Source organism: Hyla sarda, chromosome 12 (assembly GCF_029499605.1).
Source record: "Hyla sarda isolate aHylSar1 chromosome 12, aHylSar1.hap1, whole genome shotgun sequence".
Lineage (NCBI taxonomy): Eukaryota > Metazoa > Chordata > Amphibia > Anura > Hylidae > Hyla > Hyla sarda.
In genome coordinates, this window is record NC_079200.1 from 7,961,130 (window position 1) to 7,987,901 (window position 26,772).

The following is a 26,772-nucleotide window of genomic DNA, read 5'->3' on the forward strand; positions in this document are numbered from 1 at the left end:
GGATAAATTCTGCCCCGGGGTGGAGTAGTACCCGGGAGGAGGTCGATAGGGCAATCATAAGGCCTGTGAGGAGGTAGAGTCTCAGCTTGTTTTTTGCAGAAAACATCCGCGAAGTCCATATAGGCCTTAGGGAGACCGGTTACTGGAGGAACCACAGAGTTACGGCAAGGGTTACTGGGAACCGGTTTTAGACAGTTCTTGGAACAAGAGGACCCCCAACTCTTGATCTCCCCAGTGGACCAATCCAGGGTTGGGGAATGAAGTTGAAGCCAGGGAAGTCCAAGGAGAATCTCCGAGGTGCAATTGGGGAGGACCAAAAGTTCAATCCTCTCATGATGAGATCCGATGCTCATAAGAAGGGGCTCCGTGCGGAAACGTATGGTACAGTCCAATCTTTCATTATTTACACAATTGATGTAGAGGGGTCTGGCGAGACTGGTCACCGGGATGTTGAACCTGTTGACGAGAGAGGCCAAAATAAAATTTCCTGCAGATCCAGAGTCCAAGAAGGCCACTGTAGAGAAGGAGAAGGCAGAGGCAGACATCCGCACAGGCACAGTAAGACGTGGAGAAGCAGAGTAGACATCAAGGACTGTCTCACCTTTGTGCGGAGTCAGCGTACGTCTTTCCAGGCGGGGAGGACGGATAGGACAATCCCTCAGGAAGTGTTCGGTACTAGCACAGTACAGGCAGAGGTTCTCCATACGGCGTCGTGTCCTCTCTTGAGGTGTCAGGCGAGACCGGTCGACCTGCATAGCCTCCACGGCGGGAGGCACAGGAACAGATTGCAGGGGACCAGAGGAGAGAGGAGCCGAGGAGACGAAACGCCTCGTGCGAACAGAGTCCATATCTTGGCGGAGTTCCTGACGCCTTTCAGAAAAACGCATGTCAATGCGAGTGGCTAGGTGAATAAGTTCATGTAGATTAGCAGGAATTTCTCGTGCGGCCAGAACATCTTTAATGTTGCTGGATAGGCCTTTTTTGAAGGTCGCGCAGAGGGCCTCATTATTCCAGGACAATTCTGAAGCAAGTGTACGGAATTGTACGGCATACTCGCCAACGGAAGAATTACCCTGGACCAGGTTCAACAGGGCAGTCTCAACAGAAGAGGCTCGGGCAGGTTCCTCAAAGACACTTCGGATTTCCGAGAAGAAGGAGTGTACAGAGGCAGTGACGGGGTCATTGCGGTCCCAGAGCGGTGTGGCCCATGACAGGGCTTTTCCGGACAGAAGACTGACTACGAAAGCCACCTTAGACCTTTCAGTGGGAAACAGGTCCGACATCATCTCCAGATGCAGGGAACATTGGGAAAGAAAGCCACGGCAAAACTTAGAGTCCCCATCAAATTTATCCGGCAAGGATAAGCGTATCCCAGGAGCGGCCACTCGCTGCGGAGGAGGTGCAGGAGCTGGCGGAGGAGATGACTGCTGAAGCTGTGGTAGCAACTGTTGTAGCATAACGGTCAGTTGAGACAGCTGTTGGCCTTGTTGCGCTATCTGTTGTGACTGCTGGGCGACCACCGTGGTGAGGTCAGCGACAACTGGCGGAGGAACTTCAGCGGGATCCATGGCCGGATCTACTGTCACGATGCCGGCTGGCAGGTAGTGGACCCTCTGTGCCAGAGAGGGATTGGCGTGGACCGTGCTAGTGGACCGGTTCTAAGCCACTACTGGTTTTCACCAGAGCCCGCCGCAAAGCGGGATGGTCTTGCTGCGGCGGTAGTGACCAGGTCGTATCCACTAGCAACGGCTCACCTCTCTGGCTGCTGAAGATAGGCGCGGTACAAGGGAGTAGGCAGAAGCAAGGTCGGACGTAGCAGAAGGTCGGGGCAGGCAGCAAGGATCGTAGTCAGGGGCAACGGCAGAAGGTCTGGAAACACAAGCAAGGAACACACAAGGAACGCTTTCACTGGCACTAAGGCAACAAGATCCGGCAAGGGAGTGCAAGGGAAGTGAGGTAATATAGGGAAGTGCACAGGTGAAAACCCTAATTGGAACCACTGCGCCAATCAGCGGCGCAGTGGCCCTTTAAATCGCAGAGACCCGGCGCGCGCGCGCCCTAGGGAGCGGGGCCGCGCGCGCCGGGACAGAACAGACGGGGAGCGAGTCAGGTAGGGGAGCCGGGGTGCGCATCGCGAGCGGGCGCTACCCGCATCGCGAATCGCATCCCGGCTGGCAGCGGGATCGCAGCGCCCCGGGTCAGAGGACGTGACCGGAGCGCTGCAGCGGAGGGAGTGAAGCGAGCGCTCCGGGGAGGAGCGGGGACCCGGAGCGCTCGGCGTAACAGTGACACAGGGAGAGATGAGGGACACTAATGACTGCGACACAGGAAGAGATGAGAGGACACGAATGACTGTGACACAGGGAGAGATGGGGGACACTAATGATTGTGACACAGGGAGAGATGGGGGGACACTAATGACTGTGACACTGGGGGGAGCTGAGGATACACTAATTGGAGATATTTCCATTATAGTAGTGTTTAGGGATGTCCTGATACTGACAATTTCTGCAATATGAGAGTAAAATAGCAGAGCAGGACAGTTAAATCATACTTTACCATGACATATGCCTTGTAACAGGATGTTTAAAACTCCCGGGCAATCTCCGAAGCCTGAGAGTAATGCGATCAGGAAATATACTGGGAGTCCCATGGACATGTATGGGACTTCCGGGACATCTCCTGATCATGTCACTCTTGTGCTGTGCCGACTGGCGGGGAGATTTAAACATCCTGCCGACAGACAGTCACGTAAAGTATGATTTAACTGCCCGGCAGGCAGGTGCAGAGAACAGTTAGTGCTGGGGCAGGGAGAGACAATTTATTGTGGGCTGAGAGAAGAAGAGGAGGGGGGGGTGATGGTGGTCCAGTGGCAAGGGGGCAGGGCAAGGGGTGAGAGAGAAGAGTGAGGAGGGAGGGAGAGAAGACATCACTGCCAATACAGGGAGAGGGCATGTCAGCGCTGCGGCAGCAAAAAGTGCGGGGAGGACAAACAGCCTATCACTGTGGGGGCTTCAGTAGACTGGGAAAGGTGGGTGGTACGCAGTATGTGTGCCACCAAGCTTTTCAAGTTTCCTGAAGAGCGCTTCTTTTCCTTTTCTACAAGGTTACTGTGATGAAGCATTAGTTATGCTTCAAATACCGTTGCGTTGGGCAGGGAAGAGCCTAAACAACTTTCCCTACTTGCCTACATCTTTTCCTACTTGCTCAACCACTTTAAAGGGGTACTCCACTCCCCATCTTTCGTAAAAATGTAGTTCCGAATGCTGGCTTGCGGGCTTCAGGGGTCACGCTCAGCCCCAGGGGACGTCACGCCCCGCTCCCTCAATGCAAGTCTATGGGAGGGGGCGTGACTGTCGTCACGCCCCCTCCCATAGACTTGCATTGAGGGGGCGGGGCGTGACATCACAATGGGGGCTAGGCGACCGCCAAAGCCCGCACCCAGCGTTCGGAACTATATGTTTAATAGCGGATTACTACTGAGTGACAGTCCGTCATGGTCAACACAATGAAGGGATACTGTACAAATTCGGAGACACAACTCAAATAGTCAGAATACAAAATACAACTGGAATACAAAGTAGCACAAAACAGATATCAGGGAAATATAGAATCAGGAAGATAGTTACAGCCAACAGCCTAAGAACCAAAACTAGAGAAACGGCAGAAATAAAAATAATGACAGGATAACCTGGGAAATGTAATCAGTAAGATATATCCAGGGATGCAGGGGAGGAACAAGGTAACACAGATACTATATAAATTTAAAGGGGTACTCCGGTGGAAAAAAAAAATTTTTTAATCAACTGGTGCCAGAAAGTTAAACAGATTTGTAAATTACTTCTATTAAAAAATCTTAATCCTTCCAGTACTTATTAGCTGCTGAAATTATTTTCTTTTTGGAACACAGAGCTCTCTTCTGACATCATGACCACAGTGCTCTCTGCTGACATCTCTGTCCATTTGAAGAACTGTCCAGAGTAGGAGAAAATCCCCATAGAAAACATATGCTGCTCTGGACAGTTCCTAAAAATGGACAGCAGAGGTCAGCAGAGAGCACTGTGGTCATGATGTCAGCAGAGAGCTCTGTGTTCCAAAAAGAAAATAATTTCCTCTGTAGTATTCAGCAGCTAATAAGTACTGGAAGGATTAATATTTTTTTTTTTTTTTATAGAAGTCATTTACAAATCTGTTTAACTTTCTGGCACCAGTTGATTTAAAAGGGGTACTCCGCCCCTAGACATCTTATCCTCTATCCTCAGGCTGGAGCAGCAGAGCACTCATAACATTGATCCATGTCTATAGCATTGAAGAGTTTATGGAATCAAAAGATAACATGGCATAGCCCAAAAAAAAATTTGTAAAAAGTGTAAAAAAATAAAAAAGTTAATAAATGGGAATAAGCCCCTCCCCTAAAAAAAAGTTTGAATCACCTCCCATTTCCCATTTTTTAAATAAAATAATGTAATAAAAAATAATGTGGTACCGCCACGTGTGTAAAAGTCTGAACTATATAAATATACGGTAAGCCACGTAAAAAAACGTAAAAAAATACCAAAGTCCAAAATTGTCACTTTATATACCATAAAAAATGTATAAAATCAAAAAGTCCCATCAAAATAAAAATGGTACCGATAAAAACTACAGATCGGGACGCAAAAAAATGACCCTCACACAGCCGCGTATACGGAAAAATAAAAAAGCTATAGGGGCAGAAGATGATCATTTTATACATACTAATTTTGGTGCATGTAGTTATAATTTTTTTATGTAGTAAAATAATATAAAACCTACATAAATTGGGTATCCTTGTAACCGTATGGAGGTACAGAATAAAGACAAGGTGTCATTTTTACCAAAAAGTGCCCTGCTTAGAAACGGAAGCCCCCAAAAAGCTACAAAATGGTGTTTTCTTTTTATTTCATCCCACAAATACGTTTTTTTTTGTTTTGTTTCAGATATCAGTATAAAATAAGACGTCATTACAAAGTACAATTGGTGATGAAAAATACAAACCCTTATATAGTTCTGTAGGCGCAAATGATTTTTAGAAAGGGTGGAGGAAAAAACAAAAATACAAAAACGAAAATTGGCTGGGTCCTTAAAGGGGTACTCCGTTTGAAACGATGTTAGATCACGGGGGTCCCGCCACTGAGTCCCCCCCCCCCCCCGCAATCTCTGGGCCGGCAGCGCCACACCCCCTCCATTCATGTCTATGGGAGGGGATGTGATGGATGGTACATAGCTGCCACGCCCCCTCCCATGGAAGTAAATGAAGGGGGCGTGGCGGCCCGTATCAGGCACTGAATGACAGGGGCGCCGCACCAGAGATCACGGGGGTCCCCAGTGGTGGGACCCCCCCACGATCTAACATCTTATCCCCTATCCTTTGGATAGGGGATGAGATGTTTCCAGCGGAGTACCCCTTTAAAGGGGTACTCCGGTGGAAAACATTCTTTTTCATATCAACTGGCTCCAGAAAGTTAAACAGATTTGTAAATTACTTCTATTCAAAATCTTAATCCTTCCAGCCCAGTGAAATAAAAAAATATTTTTCTATTAAAAAATCTTAACCCTTCCAGTACTTATTAGCTGCTGTATGCTCCACAGAAAGTTGTCTAATTCTTTGTAGTCTGACCACAGTGCTCTCTGCTGACACCTCTGTCCGTGTCAGGAACTGTCCAGAGTAGGAGAAAATCCCCATAGAGAACCTCTCCTGCTCTGGACAGTTCTTGACATGGACAAAGGTGGCAGCGGAGAGCACTGTGGTCCGACAGAAAAGACAACGTAACTTCCTGTGGAGCATACAGCAGCTGATAAGTACTGGAAGGGTTAAGATTTTTTAATAGAAAAAGATTTTTTTATTTTTTTATTTCACTGGGTCTCTTTAAATGGTAATAACTTTAGAACGCTTTTTCTGAGTGGAGCGATTCTGAGACTGTTTTTTCGTGACGTATTATATAAGTGGTGCATTTTTGTTGAAACATGCAGCATTTTTTGTGAAAAACTCCAAAATATTGTGAAAAACGTGTCGGGTGCTGGGATGTATGCATACGTCCTATAGCGGGAAGGGGTACTTTTTTTTTTTATATCAACTGGTGCCAGAAAGTTAAACAGATTTGTAAATTACTTCTATCTAAAAATCTTAATCCTTCCAGTACTTATCAGCTGCTGTATGCTGAACAGGAAGTTGTGTAGCTCTTTCAAGTCTGACCAGAGTGCTCTCTGCTGACACCTCTGTCCATGTCAGGAACTGTCCAGAGCAGGAGAGGTTTTCTATGGGGATTTCCTCCTGCTCTGGACAGTTCCTGACATGGACAGAGGTGTCAGCAGAGAGCACTGTGGTCAGATTGGAAAGAACTAGACAACTTCCTGTGGAGCATACAGCAGCTGATAAGAACTGGAAGGGTTAAGATGTTTATATAGAAGTAATTTACAAATCTGTATGACTTTTTGGCAGCAATTGACTTTAAAAAAAATTTGTTTTCCACTGGAGTACCCCTTTAAGGGGTTAAAGGGGTTGTCCGCTGCCCTGCCTTCCGGAGCTCCGCTTGCAGCGTCCAGAAGTTCATTACTCCGAACGCTGTGTGCGGGCTTTCGTGTTCAAGGCCGCCCCCTCGTGATGTCACGCCCGCCCCCTCAACGAAAGTCTATGGGAAAGGGGCGTGACAGGGGGCGGGCGTGACGTCATGAGGGGGCGGCCTTGAACACGGAAGCCCGCACACAGCGTTTGGAGTAATGAACTTCCGGACGCTGCAAGCGGAGCTCCGGAAGGCAGCGGACAACCTCTTTAAATGAGCCGGATGGAATCATGTTGTAACTCCGGTTGGCTAATTCTTGCACTGAATCCGGTTTTGTTGCCGGACTGAAAACCGCGGTCTGTTGTGGTTTTCAGTCTGGCAATACAACTGATACAATGCAACAATGAGTCGATTGGAGTGACAATCTGACTTCGGCTCATTTAATTTAATTTAATGGGATGAAGCGCGGGTCCGGCGGGGATACGGCTGCGGATGGATGTTAAATTTCTCTGCAGGATCCGACTGCCGTATGCCAGAAATGTAGTGTGAATGCCCTAACGCAACTAGTTCAACACAACAGCTAGCAGATAAAGGTCTTCACTTCCCTTCTTCATTCATTAAATATTGTCCACACATGGCCGACGGGTTTCGAGTCAAAAAAACCTTAATCATAACCAATTCGCACACATATATCCTTTTATTTATTTATTATTTTTAACGTGTTTTATGGCTAGAACTGTCCGACCCCCAAACCTATGTTCATCCTCAGTTAAACCCGGGGACATTCAGCTAAATTACAACACCCAACACTGCCCCCATAATGCACTGGCGCCTTTTCCTGAACTTAAACAGCAGGACGACTACCTGGGTCCCTATTCACTTCTCTTAGAGCGCCTACAGCTGATGCGTTTCCAGAAAAGTAGCAGGCGATGGTAACCTTAGCCCGACTCGGAGGAGAGAGGTCACGGTTACGCTGTGTCATCCGAATTAGACGGTTTAATTCATTTCTATGCGGGCTGACCTCGCGAAGCCCCCTGGAACTATTATACATCGCTACGGAACATGTTGATGCAATATAAATAAATATTTAAACAAATTATAATAATAATAAATAATATTATAAATATAATAATATAAATAATAAATGAATAAATATAATAATAATACTATAAATCATAAATAAAATAAAATAATAAAAAATAAAATAAATAAATATATTATCTATATATATAAATTATATATATATATATATATATATATAAAAATACAATAATAAATTATATATATATATTTTTTTTTTATATAAAATATTAATATAAATAATAAATATATAAATACAATTATATATATATATATATATATATATATATATAATATTAACATAAATAAAAAATATAATCATATTAATAAATAAGTACAGTGGTCCCTCAAGTTACAATATTAATAAGTTCCAGGATGACCATTGTATGTTGAGCCCATAACTCTATGGACATCTGGTAATTGGTTCTGAAGCCCCAAAATGTCATTAAAATAAATAGGAAAAAGTGAGGATTAAAGAAAAATAGGTAAATAACTAATACAGATAAAGCAAATCCTTACATATAAAAGTAATAAGGATCTGCTGGAGCTGTAATCACTGTCTATGTAGAGGACAGGAGCTTCTTCAGGGTCCTGTACAGGACACACAATGTCCAAAAAAAGTTACATGGAGCCGCCCTCACCTGGAGCAGCTATCCCTGGCACAGGTAAAGAGTACAGAACATGTAATACCTCCCTGTACTGTAGGGGGGCGCTACCAGACACCAGTCAGTGCATACACTTCAGTAATACAGGTAAAGAGAACAGAACATGTAATACCTCCCTGTACTGTAGGGGGCGCTACCAGACACCAGTCAGTGCATACACTTCAGTAATACAGGTAAAGAGTACAGAACATGTAATACCTCCCTGTACTGTAGGGGGCGCTACCAGACACCAGTCAGTGCATACACTTCAGTAATACAGGTAAAGAGAACAGAACATGTAATACCTCCCTGTACTGTAGGGGGCGCTACCAGACACCAGTCAGTGTATACACTTCAGTAATACAGGTAAAGAGTACAGAACATGTAATACCTCCCTGTACTGTAGGGGGCGCTACCAGACACCAGTCAGTGCATACACTTCAGTAATACAGGTAAAGTGTACAGAACATGTAATACCTCCCTGTACTGTAGGGGGCGCTACCAGACATCAGTCAGTGCATGCACTTCAGTAATACAGGTAAAGAGAACAGAACATGTAATACCTCCCTGTACTGTAGGGGGCGCTACCAGACACCAGTCAGTGCATGCACTTCAGTAATACAGGTAAAAAGTACAGAACATGTAATTCCTCCCTGTACTGTAGGGGGCGCTACCAGATACCAGTCAGTGCATACACTTCAGTAATACAGGTAAAGAGTACAGAACATGTAATACCTCCCTGTACTGTAGGGGGCGCTACCAGACACCAGTCAGTGCATGCACTTCAGTAATACAAGTAAAGAGTACAGAACATGTAATACCTCCCTGTACTGTAGGGGGTGCTACCAGACACCAGTCAGTGCATACACTTCAGTAATATAGGTAAAGAGTAGTACAGGACATGTAATACCTCCCTGTACTGTAGGGGGCGCTGCCAGACACCAGTCAGTACATAGACTTCAGTAATACAGGTGTTTTACCAGTAAATGCCCATTCTGATTGGTCGGTTCTTCCAGCCATTGACTCGTTTTACAGATCTGGACTGTCTGTACATTGTATGTTGAGTCTGGTTTCAAGTTACAACGGTCCAGAAAAGACCTTTGTATGTAGAAAATATTGTATGTTGAGGCCATTGTAAGTTGAGGGATCACTGTACAATAATATAAATAATAAACAAATATTTAAACAAATTATAATAATAAATAATAATATCATAATAATATAAATAATAAATGATTAAATATAATAATACTATAAATAAATGATTAAATATAATAAGAAATAAAATAAATACATAAAAACAGTAATAATATAAATTATATATGTATATATATGTATATATTAATATCAATAATATATATTTAAATAATAATAACAATAATATTGATGACAATAATAACTTAATAAATACGTACAATAATATAAGTAATAAATAAAATAAATAAATGAATTAATAAATATTTAAATAACTAAAGAAACAAAGCAAAAAACAAAAAACAAAGTTCCTCTGTTTCTCTTATCGGTCGATTCGATACAAATTGAGAACTCGATACAACTTTGTCGCCGTCTTGTTGTCTCCCATGCTGGGAGTTGTAGTTTTGCAGCAGCCGGTAATGCATGCACCTGCAATGATGACCTACCTTTCGTCATCCAGAAGGTCCTGTCCCGTACTTAGCTACTCTCTGCGATAGATAAGAGCGATGACTGTGGAATCCGAGCTATGCAGCACCGGGCACAGCGATGGCGCTAGTTCTGCTATAAGGAGTTATTAAATCAGGCCTCCGCGTGCTCGGCCAATGTTTTCTCATCATTGTCTCCTCCGCTTCGTTTCTCGCTGCACCGTCACAGTGGCGAGTGCGAGGATGGCCGTAGGTGCGCTGGCTGTAGCAGAGGGCTGACAAGTGCCAATTGGCACTGTTTATAGCATACGCGCCTGCCAAGTCATGCCACCCAGTAAGGGACATCAGACGGCACATGGGGTTTTAGGTTTCTGAAGTTCTCCAGTACAGACGGACTTAACCCCTTGTGGGCTGACGGGGAGGACTACAAGTTCTCACATGATCCAAAACTGACGTAAGCGAAGAGACAACGTGTAGAAGTTCCTTCCGTAGTCTTCTTAGATCCAAATGCCGAAACACCAGGAGAAAAAATGATTTACATTAAGTTGACTTAATATGTTTATTTAAAGGGGTACTCCGGAGTAAAAATCATAATCCTTCCAGTACTTATCAGCTGCTGTATGCTCCACAGGAAGTTGTGTAGTTCTTTCCAGTCTGACCACAGTGCTCTCTGCTGATATCTCTGTCCGTTTCAGGACCTGTCCAGAGCAGGAGAGGTTCGTTATGGGGATTTGGACAGTTCCTGACACGGACAGAGGTGTCAGCAGAAAGCACTTTGATCAGACTGGAAAGAACTACACAACTTGCTGTGGAGCATACAGCAGCTGATAAGTACTGGAAGGGTTAATATTTTTATATAGAAGTAATTTACAAGTCTGTATAACTTTTTGGCACCAGTTAATGAAGAAAAAAAGTTTTTTACCATCACAATTCCCCTTTAATATCCCCTTGTAGCACCAACATACCCCTACTGGCTTTATAGTGAATGGGATTAACTCTTTAATGACACAGCCAATAAAAAATTGGGGTTGGGGTGACCATAGGGGAATAGTCAAGGGGTTGTCCGGGAATAGAAAAACAGAACTAATTTCTTCTAAAAACAGCACCACCCCTGTCCTCAGGTTGTGTGTGGTATTACAACTTACATCCATTCAATAGAACTGAAGATGAGGCGCTATTTTTGAAATAAATCAGCTCTGTTTTTCTAATCCTGGTTAACCCCTTTAATACCAATCAATGACATTAGCACTGATCAGTGCTATCAGTGATCTACTTGTACAAGAAAGTAACCAGACAGCGACACGAAGGTGAGTAGGAGACCTCCAATCGCCATCTTCACTTATCGGACCCCCCAGAGCGGGTAGATGAGTGCCATCATACCCCCCTGGCAATAATATTTCCATTCTTTAGATGCCGTTAACAGGACTGATCACAGCATTCATATGGTTGAATATGGCAAATCAGAGTGATGTCCGGCATTAGTGGTGAGTCCTGGCTGCTGATAACAGCCATTACTCATCAGAATGGAGGTGTGACATCACGACCACAGCTGCCCAAAGCCGGCGTTCAAAACATAATGTTCAGAACGCCAGGGTGCCAGCCCGGAGATCGTTGGGGGTCCCAGCAGCTGGACCCACACGATCTGACATCTTATGGGCGGAATACCCCTTTAATAAATGGAATTTCTCATTATTGCCGATTGCTATTGAATTGCGTTGTGACAATCCAGGTAAGTCTACACTATAGAGAAATTTGAGATTTTTGGTTATGACGAGCTATGGATCAGGTGACTTGGACACCACTGTAACGTGATCTAAAGCCAATAGACTGTCGTGTGAGGGGGCGTGTCCCTCCCTTGTGGTGGTGGGAGGTGATTGGTATGTGGTGGGAGGGGGCGTGTCCCTCCTTTGTGGTGGTGGGAGGTGATTGATGTGTGGTGTGAGGGGGCGTGTCCCTTCCTTGTAGTGGTGGGAGGTGATTGGTATGTGGTGGGAGGGGGCATGTCCCTCCTTTGTGTTGGTGGAAGGGGATTGGTATGTGGTGGGAGGGGGTGTGTCCCTCCTTTGTGGTGGTGGGAGGTGATTGGTGTGTGGTGTGAGGGGGCGTGTTCCTTCCTTTTGGTGCTGTGAGGTGATTGGTGTGTGGTGGGAGGGGGCGTATCCCTCCTTTGTGGTGGTTGGAGGTGATTGGTATGTGGTGGGAGGGGGCATGTCCCTCCTTTGTGGTGGTGGGAGGTGACTGGTGTGTGGTGTGAGGAGGCGTGCCCCTTCCTTGTGGTGGTGGGAGGTGATTGGTGTGTAGTAGGAGGGGGCGTGTTCCTCCTTGTGGTGGTGGGACGTGATTGGTATGTGGTGGGAGGGGGCGTGTCCCTCCTTGTGGTGGTGGGAGGTGATTGGTATGTGGTAGGAGGGGGCGTGTCCCTCCTTGTGGTGGTGGGAGGTGATTGGTGTGTGGTAGGAGGGGGCGTGTCCCTCCTTGTGGTGGTGGGAGGTGATTGGTGTGTGGTAGGAGGGGGCGTGTCCCTCCTTGTGGTGGTGGGAGGTGATTGGTGTGTCTGCTCATGCAGCCTTGTCCATGAGTCATCTCTTGTCCATGACTCATGGACAAGCTTGAGGCTGCTGCAGGACTGATTAGTGTCCCAGTAGGTATGGGGACATCTAGTGGTGGGATTTTCAGGGGCGTTTTACTTTATTAAATATTCCAAAAAATGTTACAAAAGGTCTTTAATTTTTACCTATAACATCATCTAAAATGTTTTTGGATCTGATAGTGCCCATTTAACATATATTAGAAATCCTTCACGACTGTTGTGTCCTAGGTGGCGACTACGTGAACTTTGCTAAGACAGTTTTCCTGGTTGAACATATTTGGTCCCTTATATAATGTTAACACTAATGGACGTAGTAAATTAGGCAGCAACTGAACAGTCAGTTCTTAAGAAAGTTGTAAGGAGAAAAAATATGGGGCTGTGTGCCACACATCATTAAAGGGTTATTCCGGCCAAAGACATCTGATCCCCTATCGAAAGGATTGGGAATAAGATGCCTGATCGCGGGAAACCTCTGTGTTTCTGGCACTGGAGACGTGACGTCACACCACGCCCCCTCTATTCATGTCTATGGGAGGGGGCGTGACAACATGAATGGAGGAGGCATGGTGTGACGTCACGTCTCCGGTCCTGGAAACACAGAGGTTTCCGAGACTGGAGCAACAGCCCGGCATAGACTGCGGGTGCTGCACGGAGATCCCTAGGGGTCCCAGTGGTGGGCCCCCCATGCTCAGACATCTTATCCCATATCCCTTGGATAGGGGAAAATATGTCTTTGGCCGGAATACCCCTTTAAGAGCACCCATGCTGACCCGTCTCTCAGAAGAAAGTGCCAACAATGGGCATGTGAGCATCAGAACCGGCCCAGGGAGCAATGGTAGAAGGCAGCCTGGTCTGAAGAATGTTCTTGTAAATCATGTGGACTGGTACATGTTTAGAAATAAGAAGATGAAACGAGCTTGAGCAAGTGAAAAAACGGCAGGTCACATGGGACATTGGTCGGAGACGCCCAGATCTGAGATCAGGACTTTACAAAGAAAGTTATGGATTAGATCACTTGGCAACCACCATAACCTGATCTAAGGCCAATAGAGATGGTTTGGGATGAACTTGGAAGTGAAGGAAGAGCAGTGGTTCGGGGTCTTCTCCATCCCACCTATTGTAGTAGATGGGCTCCATGTAAACATTTTTGCTCCATCCAACTCCAAAACAAGTCAGTTTTCATTCTGTATATAATCTAGGATGGGTAGAATAGTGGAGAATAATGCATTTCACTTTTTAACTACAAATAATAAACACATTTCAAGCTATAAAGCGATTATCAGGTCTATAGACGACATTCTTTTTATTTTGCATTATGTTTACTATTATTATCACTATGATTTCTATTATTAGCACTATCATTCCTATTATTATCACTATTGTTACTATTATATCACTATTACTAATATTATCATCATCATCACAATCATTACTATTATTATCACTATTGTTACTATTACATCACTATCACTAATACTGTATTATCATCATCATCACTATCATTCCTATTATTATCACTATTGTTACTATTATATCACTATTACTAATATTATCATCATCATCACAATCATTACTATTATTATCACTATCATTACTATTATTATCACTATCATTTCTATTATTATCACTATTGTTACTATTATATCACAATCACTAATACTGTATTATCATCATCATCATCACTATCATTACTATTGTTATCACTAACATTACTATTATTAGAACTATCATTTTTATTATTATTACTATCATTAATGTTATTGTCACTATCGTTACTATTACAATTACTTTTGTTACTATTATCATCACTATCATTACTAATTTTATCACTATCATTTCTATTATTATCACTAACATTACTATTATTATCACAATTACATCTATTTTTATCACTATTGTTACTATTATTATCACTATCATTTCTATTATTATCACTATTATATCTTTTTTTATCACTATTGTTACTATTTTTATCACTATTGTTACTATTTTTATCACTATTGTTACTATTATTATCACTATCATTTCTATTATTATCACTATTATATATTTTTTTTTATCACTATTGTTACTATTTTTATCACTATTGTTACTATTTTTATCACTATTGTTACTATTTTTATCACTATTGTTACTATTTTACTGTTCTAGAAAACTTTTGTTTTGTTTTACAGCAACGAATTCACAACATCTCTCCGCAACCTCAGCTGATGGTTGCTGGTAGTGGTGGGCAGAGGTGATGGTGGGCAGAGGTGATGGTGGGCAGAGGTGGTGGGCAGAGGTGGTGGGCAGAGGTGGTGGGCCGAGGTGATGGTGGGCAGAGGTGGTGGGCAGAGGTGGTGGGCAGAGGTGATGGTGGGCAGAGGTGATGGTGGGCAGAGGTGATGGTGGGCAGAGGTGGTGGGCAGAGGTGGTGGGCAGAGGTGATGGTGGGCAGAGGTGATGGTGGGCAGAGGTGGTGGGCAGAGGTGATGGTGGGCAGAGGTGATGGTGGGCAGAGGTGGTGGGCAGAGGTGGTGGGCAGAGGTGATGGTGGGCAGAGGTGGTGGGCAGAGGTGGTGGGCAGAGGTGATGGTGGGCAGAGGTGATGGTGGGCAGACACGGCTATCAGATGAATTGTAAAACGATATTAGGATAAGCTCCTGGAAAGTCCCTTAAGCCCATAGGATATAATGACTGTTCTAATACAACGTATTTAAATCAAATACATTACCCCATGTTCCATAGAGCCGGAGTAATGTATGAATAAGGGAGCTCCAGCCGTGCAAGGGTTAAAGCTCGCGATCTGCCTCCGTAGAGCTTAATGTCCTGCTCCAGGACTATTTACAAGCCTGCCAGAGTATTTATAGCCGTGATCATATTTATAAAGCATTTATTTCTCTTTAAGCTTACCTAATAAGCTGTAAATAATGAATGAGCTACTTCTTAATGAATGAGATTAGAGTCTCTGCAAATGCAGGTTCACTCCGTCAGAAATAGCCCCACGTGTCTAAAATACAGCGGGGACGGGCAAAATATGGCACCGAAACACAATGCATCTCTATGAAGAGCTGCAGAGATTATATATACATATGTATATATATATATATATATATATATATATATATATATATATATATTTCAGTTTTTGCACTTTCGTTTTTTCCTCCTTACCTTTTAATAATCATAACCCTTTCAATTTTGCACCTAAAATTCCATATGATTGCTTATTTTTTTGCGCCACTAATTCTACTTTGTAATGACATCAGTCATTTTACCCAAAAATCTACAGCAAAATGGAAAACAAAAATAATTGTGCGACAAAATTGAAGAAAAAAAACACCTTTTTGTAAATTTTGCAGCCTGCGGTGATTGGATGAAGAGACCCAGCACAGCAGACTCAGGGAGGAAGTGAATGCATGGTGAGTGAGGGCGGGCTCAGTGCATGCCTTGGACACGCCCCTCCCTGAGCAGTGGAAGTCAGAATGAGTGAGCAGCAGAACAGAGGGATTTGTGAGCATAATACCGAAGCTAGACACATTAAAAGACATGTAAAGCATCTGCATGACCGAGTGAGGAACATATATGATTTATTTCTGTGATATGACAGGGACACTTTAATGGAATGTGAGCTGAGCTGCAGTAACCCAGAATGGCCACTACACAATGTGTGGCGCTGTTTGCTTCTGATTCTGTGTATGCCGACACAGCAGTTCTAGCTAACAACTGATTGGTGAGAATCTGGGTGCCAGATACCGATGGACTAAGAATAAACCATCCAATAAAATGTGCACAGAAAATGTGAGAAACGTTTGTCACTATTCCTATGTTGCACCATATACTATACCAGTGTTTCCTAACCAGAGCACCTCCAGCTGTTGCAAAACTACAACTCCCAGCATGCCCGGACAGCCAACGGCTGTCCGGGCATGCTGGGAGTTGTAGTTTTGCAGCAGCTGGAGGCACCCTTGGTTGGGAAACACTGACTGTCACGATGCCGGCTGGCAGGTAGTGGATCCTCTGTGCCAGAGAGGGATTGGCGTGGACCGTGCTAGTGGATCGGTTCTAAGTCACTACTGGTTTTCACCAGAGCCCGCCGCAAAGCGGGATGGTCTTGCTGCGGCGGTAGTGACCAGGTCGTATCCACTAGCAACGGCTCAACCTCTCTGGCTGCTGAAGATAGGCGCGGTACAAGGGAGTAGACAGAAGCAAGGTCGGACGTAGCAGAAGGTCGGGGCAGGCAGCAAGGATCGTAGTCAGGGGCAACGGCAGGAGGTCTGGAACACAGGCTAGGAACATACAAGGAAACGCTTTCACTGGCACGATGGCAACAAGATCCGGCAAGGGAGTGCAGGGGAAGTGAGGTGATATAGGGAAGTGCACAGGTGAATACACTAATTGGGATCACTGCGCCAATCAGCGGCGCAGTGGCCCTTTAAATCGCAAAGACCCGGCGCGCGCGCGCCCTAGGGAGCGGGGCCGCGCGCGCCGGGACAGGACCGAGGGAGAGCGAGTCAGGTACGGGAGCCGGGGTGCGCATCGCGAGCGGGCGCTACCCGCATCGCGAATAGCATCCCGGCTGGAAGCGGAATCGCAGCGCCCCGGGTCAGTGGATCTGACCGGAGTGCTGCAGCGGGGAGAGTGAAGCGAGCGCTCCGGGGAGGAGCGGGGACCCGGAGCGCTCGGCGTAACAGTACCCCCCCCCTTGGGTCTCCCCCTCTTCTTAGAGCCTGAGAACCTGAGGAGCAGACTTTTGTCTAGGATGTTGTCCTCAGGTTCCCAGGATCTCTCTTCAGGACCACAACCCTCCCAATCCACTAAAAAAAAAGTTTTCCCTCTGACCTTTTTAGAAGCTAAGATCTCTTTGACAGAGAAGATGTCCGAGGAGCCGGAAACAGGAGTGGGAGGAACAGATTTGGGAGAAAAACGGTTGAGGATGAGTGGTTTGAGAAGAGAGACGTGAAAGGCATTAGGGATACGAAGAGAAGGAGGAAGAAGAAGTTTGTAAGAGACAGGATTAATCTGACACAAAATTTTGAAAGGACCAAGATAGCGTGGTCCCAACTTGTAGCTAGGGACACGGAAGCGGACATATTTAGCGGAGAGCCATACCTTGTCTCCAGGGGAAAAAATGGGAGGGGCTCTTCTTTTCTTATCCGCGAACTTCTTCATGCGTGATGAAGCCTGTAAGAGAGAATTTTGGGTCTCTCTCCATATGATGGAAAGGTCACGAGAAATTTCATCCACAGCGGGCAGACCAGAGGGCAAGGGGGTAGGGAGGGGGGGAAGAGGGTGACGGCCGTACACCACGAAAAATGGGGATTTGGAGGAAGATTCAGAGACTCTGAAGTTATACGAGAATTCGGCCCATGGAAGGAGATCTGCCCAGTCATCCTGGCGGGAGGAAACAAAATGTCGCAAATAATCACCCAAGACCTGGTTAATTCTTTCTACTTGTCCATTGGACTGGGGATGATATGCAGAAGAAAAATTTAATTTAATCTTGAGTTGTTTACAGAGAGCCCTCCAGAATTTAGACACGAATTGGACGCCTCTATCCGAGACGATCTGCGTAGGCAACCCGTGAAGACGAAAAATGTGTACAAAAAATTGTTTAGCCAACTGAGGCGCTGAAGGAAGACCAGGAAGAGGGATGAAATGTGCCATTTTGGAGAATCGATCAACGACCACCCAAATAACAGTGTTGCCACGGGAAGGGGGTAAATCAGTAATAAAATCCATACCAATCAGAGACCAAGGCTGTTCGGGGACAGGCAGGGGATGAAGAAAACCAGCGGGCTTCTGGCGAGGAGTCTTATCCCGGGCACAGACAGTGCAGGCTCGCACAAAGTCCACAACATCCGTCTCCAGAGTCGGCCACCAATAGAAGCGGGAGATGAGTTGCACAGATTTCTTGATGCCCACATGACCTGCGAGATGGGAGGAGTGACCCCATTTGAGGATTCCGAGGCGTTGGCGTGGAGAAACAAAGGTCTTTCCTGGAGGAGTTTGCCTGATGGAGGCTGGAGAAGTGGAGATCAGGCAGTCAGGAGGAATGATGTGTTGCGGAGAGAGTTCAACTTCTGAGGCATCCGAGGAACGAGAGAGAGCATCGGCCCTAATGTTCTTATCGGCAGGCCGAAAGTGAATCTCAAAATTAAATCGGGCAAAGAACAGAGACCACCGGGCCTGGCGAGGATTCAGCCGTTGGGCAGACTGGAGGTAGGAGAGGTTCTTGTGGTCGGTGTAAATAATAACTGGAAATCTTGATCCCTCCAGCAGATGCCTCCATTCCTCAAGTGCTAATTTGATGGCTAGAAGCTCTCGATCCCCGATGGAGTAGTTCCTCTCCGCCGGAGAGAAGGTCCTAGAAAAAAACCCACAAGTGACAGCATGCCCGGAAGAATTTTTTTGTAGAAGAACAGCTCCAGCTCCCACTGAGGAGGCATCAACCTCCAATAGGAAGGGTTTGGAAGGGTCAGGTCTGGAGAGCACGGGAGCCGAAGAAAAGGCAGACTTGAGTCGTTTAAAGGCGTCTTCCGCTTGAGGAGGCCAAGACTTGGGATCGGCATTTTTTTTGGTTAAAGCCACGATAGGAGCCACAACGGTAGAAAAATGTGGAATAAATTGCCTGTAATAATTGGCGAACCCCAAAAAGCGTTGGATAGCACGGAGTCCGGAGGGGCGTGGCCAATCTAAGACGGCAGAGAGTTTGTCTGGATCCATTTGTAGTCCCTGGCCAGAGACCAAATATCCTAGAAAAGGAAGAGATTGGCATTCAAACAGACATTTCTCAATTTTGGCATAGAGTTGATTGTCACGAAGTCTCTGAAGAACCATACGGACATGCTGGCGGTGTTCTTCTAGATTGGCAGAAAAAATTAGGATATCGTCCAGATATACAACAACACAGGAGTATAACAGATCACGAAAAATTTCATTAACAAAGTCTTGGAAGACAGCAGGGGCGTTGCACAGGCCAAAGGGCATGACCAGATACTCAAAGTGTCCGTCTCTGGTGTTAAATGCCGTTTTCCACTCATCCCCCTCTCTGATGCGGATGAGGTTATAGGCACCTCTTAAGTCCAGTTTAGTAAAGATGTGGGCACCTTGGAGGCGATCAAAGAGTTCAGAGATGAGGGGTAGGGGGTAGCGGTTCTTAACCGTGATTTTATTAAGACCGCGGTAGTCAATGCAAGGACGTAGGGAGCCATCTTTTTTGGACACAAAGAAAAATCCGGCTCCGGCAGGAGAGGAGGATTTACGGATAAAGCCCTTTTTTAAATTTTCCTGGACGTATTCAGACATGGCAAGAGTCTCTGGGGCAGAGAGAGGATAAATTCTGCCCCGGGGTGGGGTAGTGCCCGGGAGGAGGTCGATAGGACAATCATAAGGCCTGTGAGGAGGTAGAGTCTCAGCTTGTTTTTTGCAGAAAACATCCGCGAAGTCCATATAGGCCTTAGGGAGACCGGTTACTGGAGGAACCACAGAGTCACGGCAAGGGTTACTGGGAACCGGTTTTAGACAGTCCTTGGAACAAGAGGGCCCCCAACTCTTGATCTCCCCAGTGGACCAATCCAGGGTTGGGGAATGAAGTTGAAGCCAGGGAAGTCCAAGGAGAATTTCCGAGGTGCAATTGGGGAGGACCAAAAGTTCAATCCTCTCGTGATGAGATCCGATGCTCATTAGAAGGGGCTCCGTGCGGAAACGTATGGTACAGTCCAATCTTTCATTGTTTACACAATTGATGTAAAGGGGTCTGGCGAGACTGGTCACTGGGATGTTGAACCTGTTGACGAGAGAGGCCAAAATAAAATTTCCTGCAGATCCAGAGTCCAAGAAGGCCATAGTAGAGAAGGAGAAGGCAGAGGCAGACATCCGCACAGGCACAGTAAGACGTGGAGAAGCAGAGTAGACATCAAGGACTGTCTCACTTTTGTGCGGAGTCAGCGTACGTCTTTCCAGGCGGGGAGGACGGATAGGACAATCCCTCAGGAAGTGTTCGGTACTAGCACAGTACAGGCAGAGGTCCTCCATGCGGCGTCGTGTCCTCTCTTGAGGTGTCAGGCGAGACCGGTCGACCTGCATAGCCTCCACGGCGGGAGGCACAGAAACGGATTGCAGAGGACCAGAGGAGAGAGGAGCCGAGGAGAAGAAACGCCTCGTGCGAACAGAGTCCATATCCTGGCGGAGCTCCTGACGCCTTTCGGAAAAACGCATGTCAATGCGAGTAGCAAGGTGAATGAGTTCATGTAGATTAGCAGGGATTTCTCGTGCGGCCAGAACATCTTTAATGTTGCTGGATAGGCCTTTTTTAAAGGTCGCGCAGAGGGCCTCATTATTCCAGGATAATTCTGAAGCAAGAGTACGGAATTGTACGGCATACTCGCCAACGGAAGAATTACCCTGGACCAGGTTCAACAGGGCAGTCTCAGCAGAAGAGGCTCGGGCAGGTTCCTCAAAGACACTTCGGATTTCCGAGAAGAAGGAGTGTACAGAGGCAGTGACGGGGTCATTGCGGTCCCAGAGCGGTGTGGCCCAAGACAGGGCTTTTCCAGACAGAAGGCTGACTACGAAAGCCACCTTAGACCTTTCAGTAGGAAACTGGTCCGACATCATCTCCAAGTGCAGGGAACATTGGGAAAGAAAGCCACGGCAAAACTTAGAGTCCCCATCAAATTTATCCGGTAAGGATAGGCGTAGACCAGGAGCGGCCACTCGCTGCGGAGGAGGTGCAGGAGCTGGCGGAGGAGATGACTGCTGAAGCTGTGGTAGTAACTGCTGTAGCATCACGGTCAGTTGAGACAGCTGTTGGCCTTGTTGCGCTATCTGTTGTGACTGCTGGGCGACCACCGTGGTGAGGTCAGCGACAACTGGCAGAGGAACTTCAGCGGGATCCATGGCCGGATCTACTGTCACGATGCCGGCTGGCAGGTAGTGGATCCTCTGTGCCAGAGAGGGATTGGCGTGGACCGTGCTAGTGGATCGGTTCTAAGTCACTACTGGTTTTCACCAGAGCCCGCCGCAAAGCGGGATGGTCTTGCTGCGGCGGTAGTGACCAGGTCGTATCCACTAGCAACGGCTCAACCTCTCTGGCTGCTGAAGATAGGCGCGGTACAAGGGAGTAGACAGAAGCAAGGTCGGACGTAGCAGAAGGTCGGGGCAGGCAGCAAGGATCGTAGTCAGGGGCAACGGCAGGAGGTCTGGAACACAGGCTAGGAACATACAAGGAAACGCTTTCACTGGCACGATGGCAACAAGATCCGGCAAGGGAGTGCAGGGGAAGTGAGGTGATATAGGGAAGTGCACAGGTGAATACACTAATTGGGATCACTGCGCCAATCAGCGGCGCAGTGGCCCTTTAAATCGCAAAGACCCGGCGCGCGCGCGCCCTAGGGAGCGGGGCCGCGCGCGCCGGGACAGGACCGAGGGAGAGCGAGTCAGGTACGGGAGCCGGGGTGCGCATCGCGAGCGGGCGCTACCCGCATCGCGAATAGCATCCCGGCTGGAAGCGGAATCGCAGCGCCCCGGGTCAGTGGATCTGACCGGAGCGCTGCAGCGGGGAGAGTGAAGCGAGCGCTCCGGGGAGGATCGGGGACCCGGAGCGCTCGGCGTAACACTGACCAATACTATATACTACTATTTAGTCCAACATGCTGGGAGTTGTAGTTTTGCAACAGCTGGAGACACCCCTGGTTGGGAAACACTGACCTATACTATATACTACTATTTAGTCCAACATGCTGGGAGTTGTAGTTTTGCAACAGCTGGAGGCACCCCTGGTTGGGAAACACAGACCTATACTATATACCACTATATAGTCCAACATGCTGGGGCAGCAGGACATGCTGGGAGTTGTAGTTAGTAACTAACTGCAACTCCCGAATTTAATTTAAAAAAGCGAAGAAAAAGTCCCATCAAAACTAAAATCGGTTCTGTTAAAAACCAAAGAGAGGGACGCAAAAAATGACCCTCATACAGGCCCCGTATAAGGAGAAATAAAAAAGTTATAGGGGTCAGAATAGGACAAAATTTCCCCCTGCATATGTGTATCCTGTGATGTCACGCATATAGAATTAAATTATGCAAATTAGCATGGCCGGTATTTTTTGCAAGAAAGGTGGCGACCCTAAGTATCTTACATCTGTATTTTTACACAGAAAAGGAGTAGAACTTTCCATTACAGTGGTCCCTCAACATACAATGGTAATTCGTTCCAAACGAGCCATTGTTTGTCGAATCCATCGTATGTTGAGGGATTCGTGCACTGTAAAGTATAGGAAGCTGTACTCCCCTGTCCCCGCCACTCCCGATGGTGACCCCGGGCCTCCCCTGGGCTCTCCTGGTCTTCTCCGGTCCACCGATGTGTTCTCCAGTTCTCCGGCCTTACTGGGCCTGCGTAGCGATGTCATTACGCCACTGCGTACGCCATTCCTATTGGATGACGGGCGCAGCAGCGTATTGACGTCATCGGAGATGGCCGAGAAGACGCCGGAAGACCAGCGCTGGACCCGGAGGGCACCCCGGAGCATCGTGGAGGGGCAAGTAATACTCACCGCACCACACGGGGAACATTAAGCTGCTATCCTGCGGCAGTTTAAGCATTTGCGCAGCACTTAATGCCATCGTAGGTCGGGGGGTCACTGTATAGTGTTTCTCAATGTAGGTTCCACTTCTGGATTTGGCGTCCAAATGATCACATTGCTTTCATGCTGCCTGAACCACAGTTCCTCAGGGTGGTCCCCTGCAAGGATCCAGGTTTGATGCCCCTTTTCGCCGAAGCTACAAAGGGGCCGATAAAGCTCCTGGCTTCAACCTAGGCGTTAACCAAGGTATCAGCCGAGGAGCCGTGTACTGATGGCATCTTGACCAAAGCCAAGATGCCCAGTGGTTGCAGGGAGGTGAGGAACCTAATGGCCATACACACCTCCCCTAGACCGCCAGGAGGGACACCCAGAAGGGCTACCGCATCCTAACAATCCTGTGGACACATAAAGACACACACGTGGCGCAGTGACAAACAAAAAATTATAAATAAGTGGACGAGTGCAGATATCATCCGGTCGGATCTATAAAAATTTCCCTGATCCTACCCACAAGGCCGGGATACCAAGGGTGAGTCCCAAAGGTGAAGAGTAATGGTGCAGAGCGTTCACTCAGTGAGTTATAACACCAAGTGAGTTTCGGCACCTCAGGGTCACTACTCCCCGAGGCACAGAAGTACCTCAGCTCTACACCCCTCTACCTCTTGCGAGACCCGGAGGAAACCGGTCACATCAGGACAGCCGATTCCTCAGAACCAGCCCCGGAACACCCGGTACACCTGCCCCCTCCATGCAGCATCCATCCTACATCAATGACGAAGACCAAACCACTGATAAGAACAGATACTACACTTCATCTTAGCCTTGATTACTAGATCTCTCATATACACAAACAGGAAGAGACCTGTCAATCAGGGTGAAGGACCAGGGGAATACCTTGATGACTTGCAGTTCAGGCAGCATGAAAATGATGACATGCCAGATCCTTTTTTTTTTTATTCTCAAAAGGAGGATTGGGCATGTGGACTCTCAAAAAAAGATTGGGCATGTGTTCTTTTCTTTTTTGGGAGACCACATGTCCAACCTTGTTTTCAATCAAGAAACCACATGCCCCATTCTTTTCCTTTTTGGGAGACCACATGCCCAATCCTTCAGTCAAGAGACCACATACCCAATCCTACTTTTGAAAGACCATGTGCCCAATTATTCTTTCGTAAGACCACATGCCCCGTCCATCTTTTTGGAGACCTCATGTATAATCCTTCTTTTTGGAGACCATATGCCCAATCCTTCTTTCGGGAAACCACATGCCTCATCCATCTTTTAGGATGTGCCCCATCTTTTTTTTTTTAGAGACCACATGCCCAATTCATCTTTTTAGAGACCATGTGCCCCATCTTTTTTTAAGAGACCACACACCCAATCCATCTTTTTAGAGACCATGTGCCTCATCCTTTTTTTAGAGACCATGTGCCCAATCCTTATTTTGGAGACCCACACACCCTATCCATCTTTTTGGAGACCATACACCCTATCCATCTTTTTGGAGACCAAACACCATATCCATATTTTTGGAGATTACACACCCTATCCATATTTTTGGAGATTACACACCCTATCCATCTTTTTGGAGATTACATGCCCATTCCTTCTTTTGGTAACTTTTTTATTTTAGTTTTTTTGGTAGCGTTGCAGAACTTTTTGCTGACGCTCGCTGAAGATGGGAGAATTGACCAATGTGATGCACAGATCACCATGAACACCTGCACCCAGCATTGTGCATACCCACAGAATGTATCGTACTCACCTCTTACTCTGAATTACCCTAAGAACCCCCATAATCAATAAACGCCTAATAATCACATGACAAAAATATATAAAAAGCGAGGAGATTTGTTTCAGCCATTTCTAGGGCTTTAGCTACATAAAAAACATAAATGAGATAATAAACTGTGAAGAGAGAGACGATCGAACTATGGTAACGTCTGAGCTTATAGTAAATTAACGTGGAACGCTGAAAACACTTTAAGTAATACCCCCTCCCCCCCAGTGTCCTCACCATCAGTCACCATGGGACATTCTTCCATATTTTTGAGCATCCACAGTTAAAGGGGTTCTCCGCCCCTAGACATCTTATCCCCTGTCCAAAGAAAAGGGGATAAGATATCTGATTGTGGGGGGCCCGCCTCTGGGGACCCCGCAATCTCGGCTGCAGCACCCCAGTCTTCCGGTGCCCGGGTGAACTCCACTCCGTGCTGGATGACTGGCGATGCGGGGCAGAGTCTCATGACATCACAGCCACACCCCCTCAATGCTGGTCTATGGGAGGGGGCGTGGCCGTGACATCACGAGCCTCCGGCGCTGCACCCGACGCTCTAAACAAATGCTGGGTGTAGCAGGAAGATAGTGGGGGGATTGCGGGGGGTCCTACAGCATCATATGTCCTAGGGGGAGTAATATCCTGCAGCATCATATGTCCTAGGGGGAGTAATATCCTGCAGCATCATATGTCCTGGTGGGAGTAATATCCTGCAGCATCATATGTCCTAGGGGGAGTACAGACAGTATACTGTGGTGTGCTCACTGACATACTGTACTTGTGCAAATATTGCTACCCATCCTAATACCTGCAGACCCTCTCACCTTCCCTCCGGTCTTGCGCTGAGGCTTCCTTATTGTTCACTCCTGAAGTGGTGCAGGACCTGGTACACGATTATGTTATTTTATCACGTGGCAGGTCCTGCACCATTCCCTATAACAGAGCAAGGGAGAAGGTCCTGCACCACTAACGGAGCAGAGGATGTAGAGACCTCAGAGCGGGAGCAGAGGGAAGGAGGTTCCCTACCTACCTACCTACTGGGGGCTTCTGCCTAATAAAGGGATTCCTTGCCTACTGGGGGCTTCTGCCTAAAAGGTGAGGGGGGGATTCCCTTCTTTCTTACTTAGCAACTGGGGCTTATACCTAATAGGGGGATTCCCTTCCTACTTACTGGAGGCTTCTACCTAATAGGACGGGGGATTTCCTACTTTCTTACTTAGCAACTGGGGCTTATACCTAATAGGGGGATTCCCTTCCTACTTACTGGAGGCTTCTACCTAATAGGACGGGGGATTTCCTACTTTCTTACTTAGAAACTGGGGCTTCTACCTAATAGGGAGATTCCCCTCCTACTTACTGGAGGCTTCTACCTAATAGGACGGGGGATTTCCTACTTTCTTACTTAGCAACTGGGGCTTCTACCTACTGGGGACTTCTACCTAATTGCGGGGAGGGGGAATTCACTACCTACCGGGGACATCTACCTAATAGGAGGTTTCCTACCTACCTAATGAGGGTTTCTACCTAATAGGGGGATTCCCTACCTAACTACTGTGGGCTTCTGTCAGGATCCTCCTCTGTGTCAGTGGGGCGATGGCGTGGGCCGTACCAGGGGAACGGAATCTAAGGGGTTACTGGTTTTCACCAGAGCCTGCCGCAAAGCGGGATGGACTTGCTGCGGCAGGTAACCCCCAGGTCGTTCCACCCGGAAGCGACTCAACCCCACTGACGGCTGAGACTGGCGCGGTACACAAGGACAAGGCAAAGGCAAGGTCAGACGTAGCAGAAGGTCTGGGCAGGTGGCAACGGTTCGTAGTCAGGGGTAACAGCAAGGGTCTGGATGCACAGGCAATGGGCTCACAAAAACGCTTTCACTGGCACAAGGCAACAAGATCCGGTGAGGACAGGAAGGGGAAGTGGGTTTATAAGTGTTTGGGAATGATTAGGAACAGATTGGGCCAGACACCTATTAATGG

General features: G+C 46.8%; 1 protein-coding gene across 4 annotated transcripts in view; it reads right to left on the bottom strand.

Annotated features, from left to right (window-relative positions):
- ZNF385C (zinc finger protein 385C) overlaps positions 1-26,772 on the bottom strand; it is a 299,586-nt gene that overhangs the window by 162,399 nt on the left and 110,415 nt on the right. Inside the window, exon 1 of one of the 4 annotated variants that reach the window (XM_056548834.1) lies at positions 9,886-9,910. The exons of the other annotated variants lie outside the window; for them this stretch is intronic. Coding sequence (XP_056404809.1) covers positions 9,886-9,895 — 10 coding nt within the window. The 5' untranslated portion in view covers positions 9,896-9,910. Of the gene's footprint in view, positions 1-9,885; positions 9,911-26,772 lie in introns of those variants that run through there. 4 annotated transcript variants of the gene reach the window in all.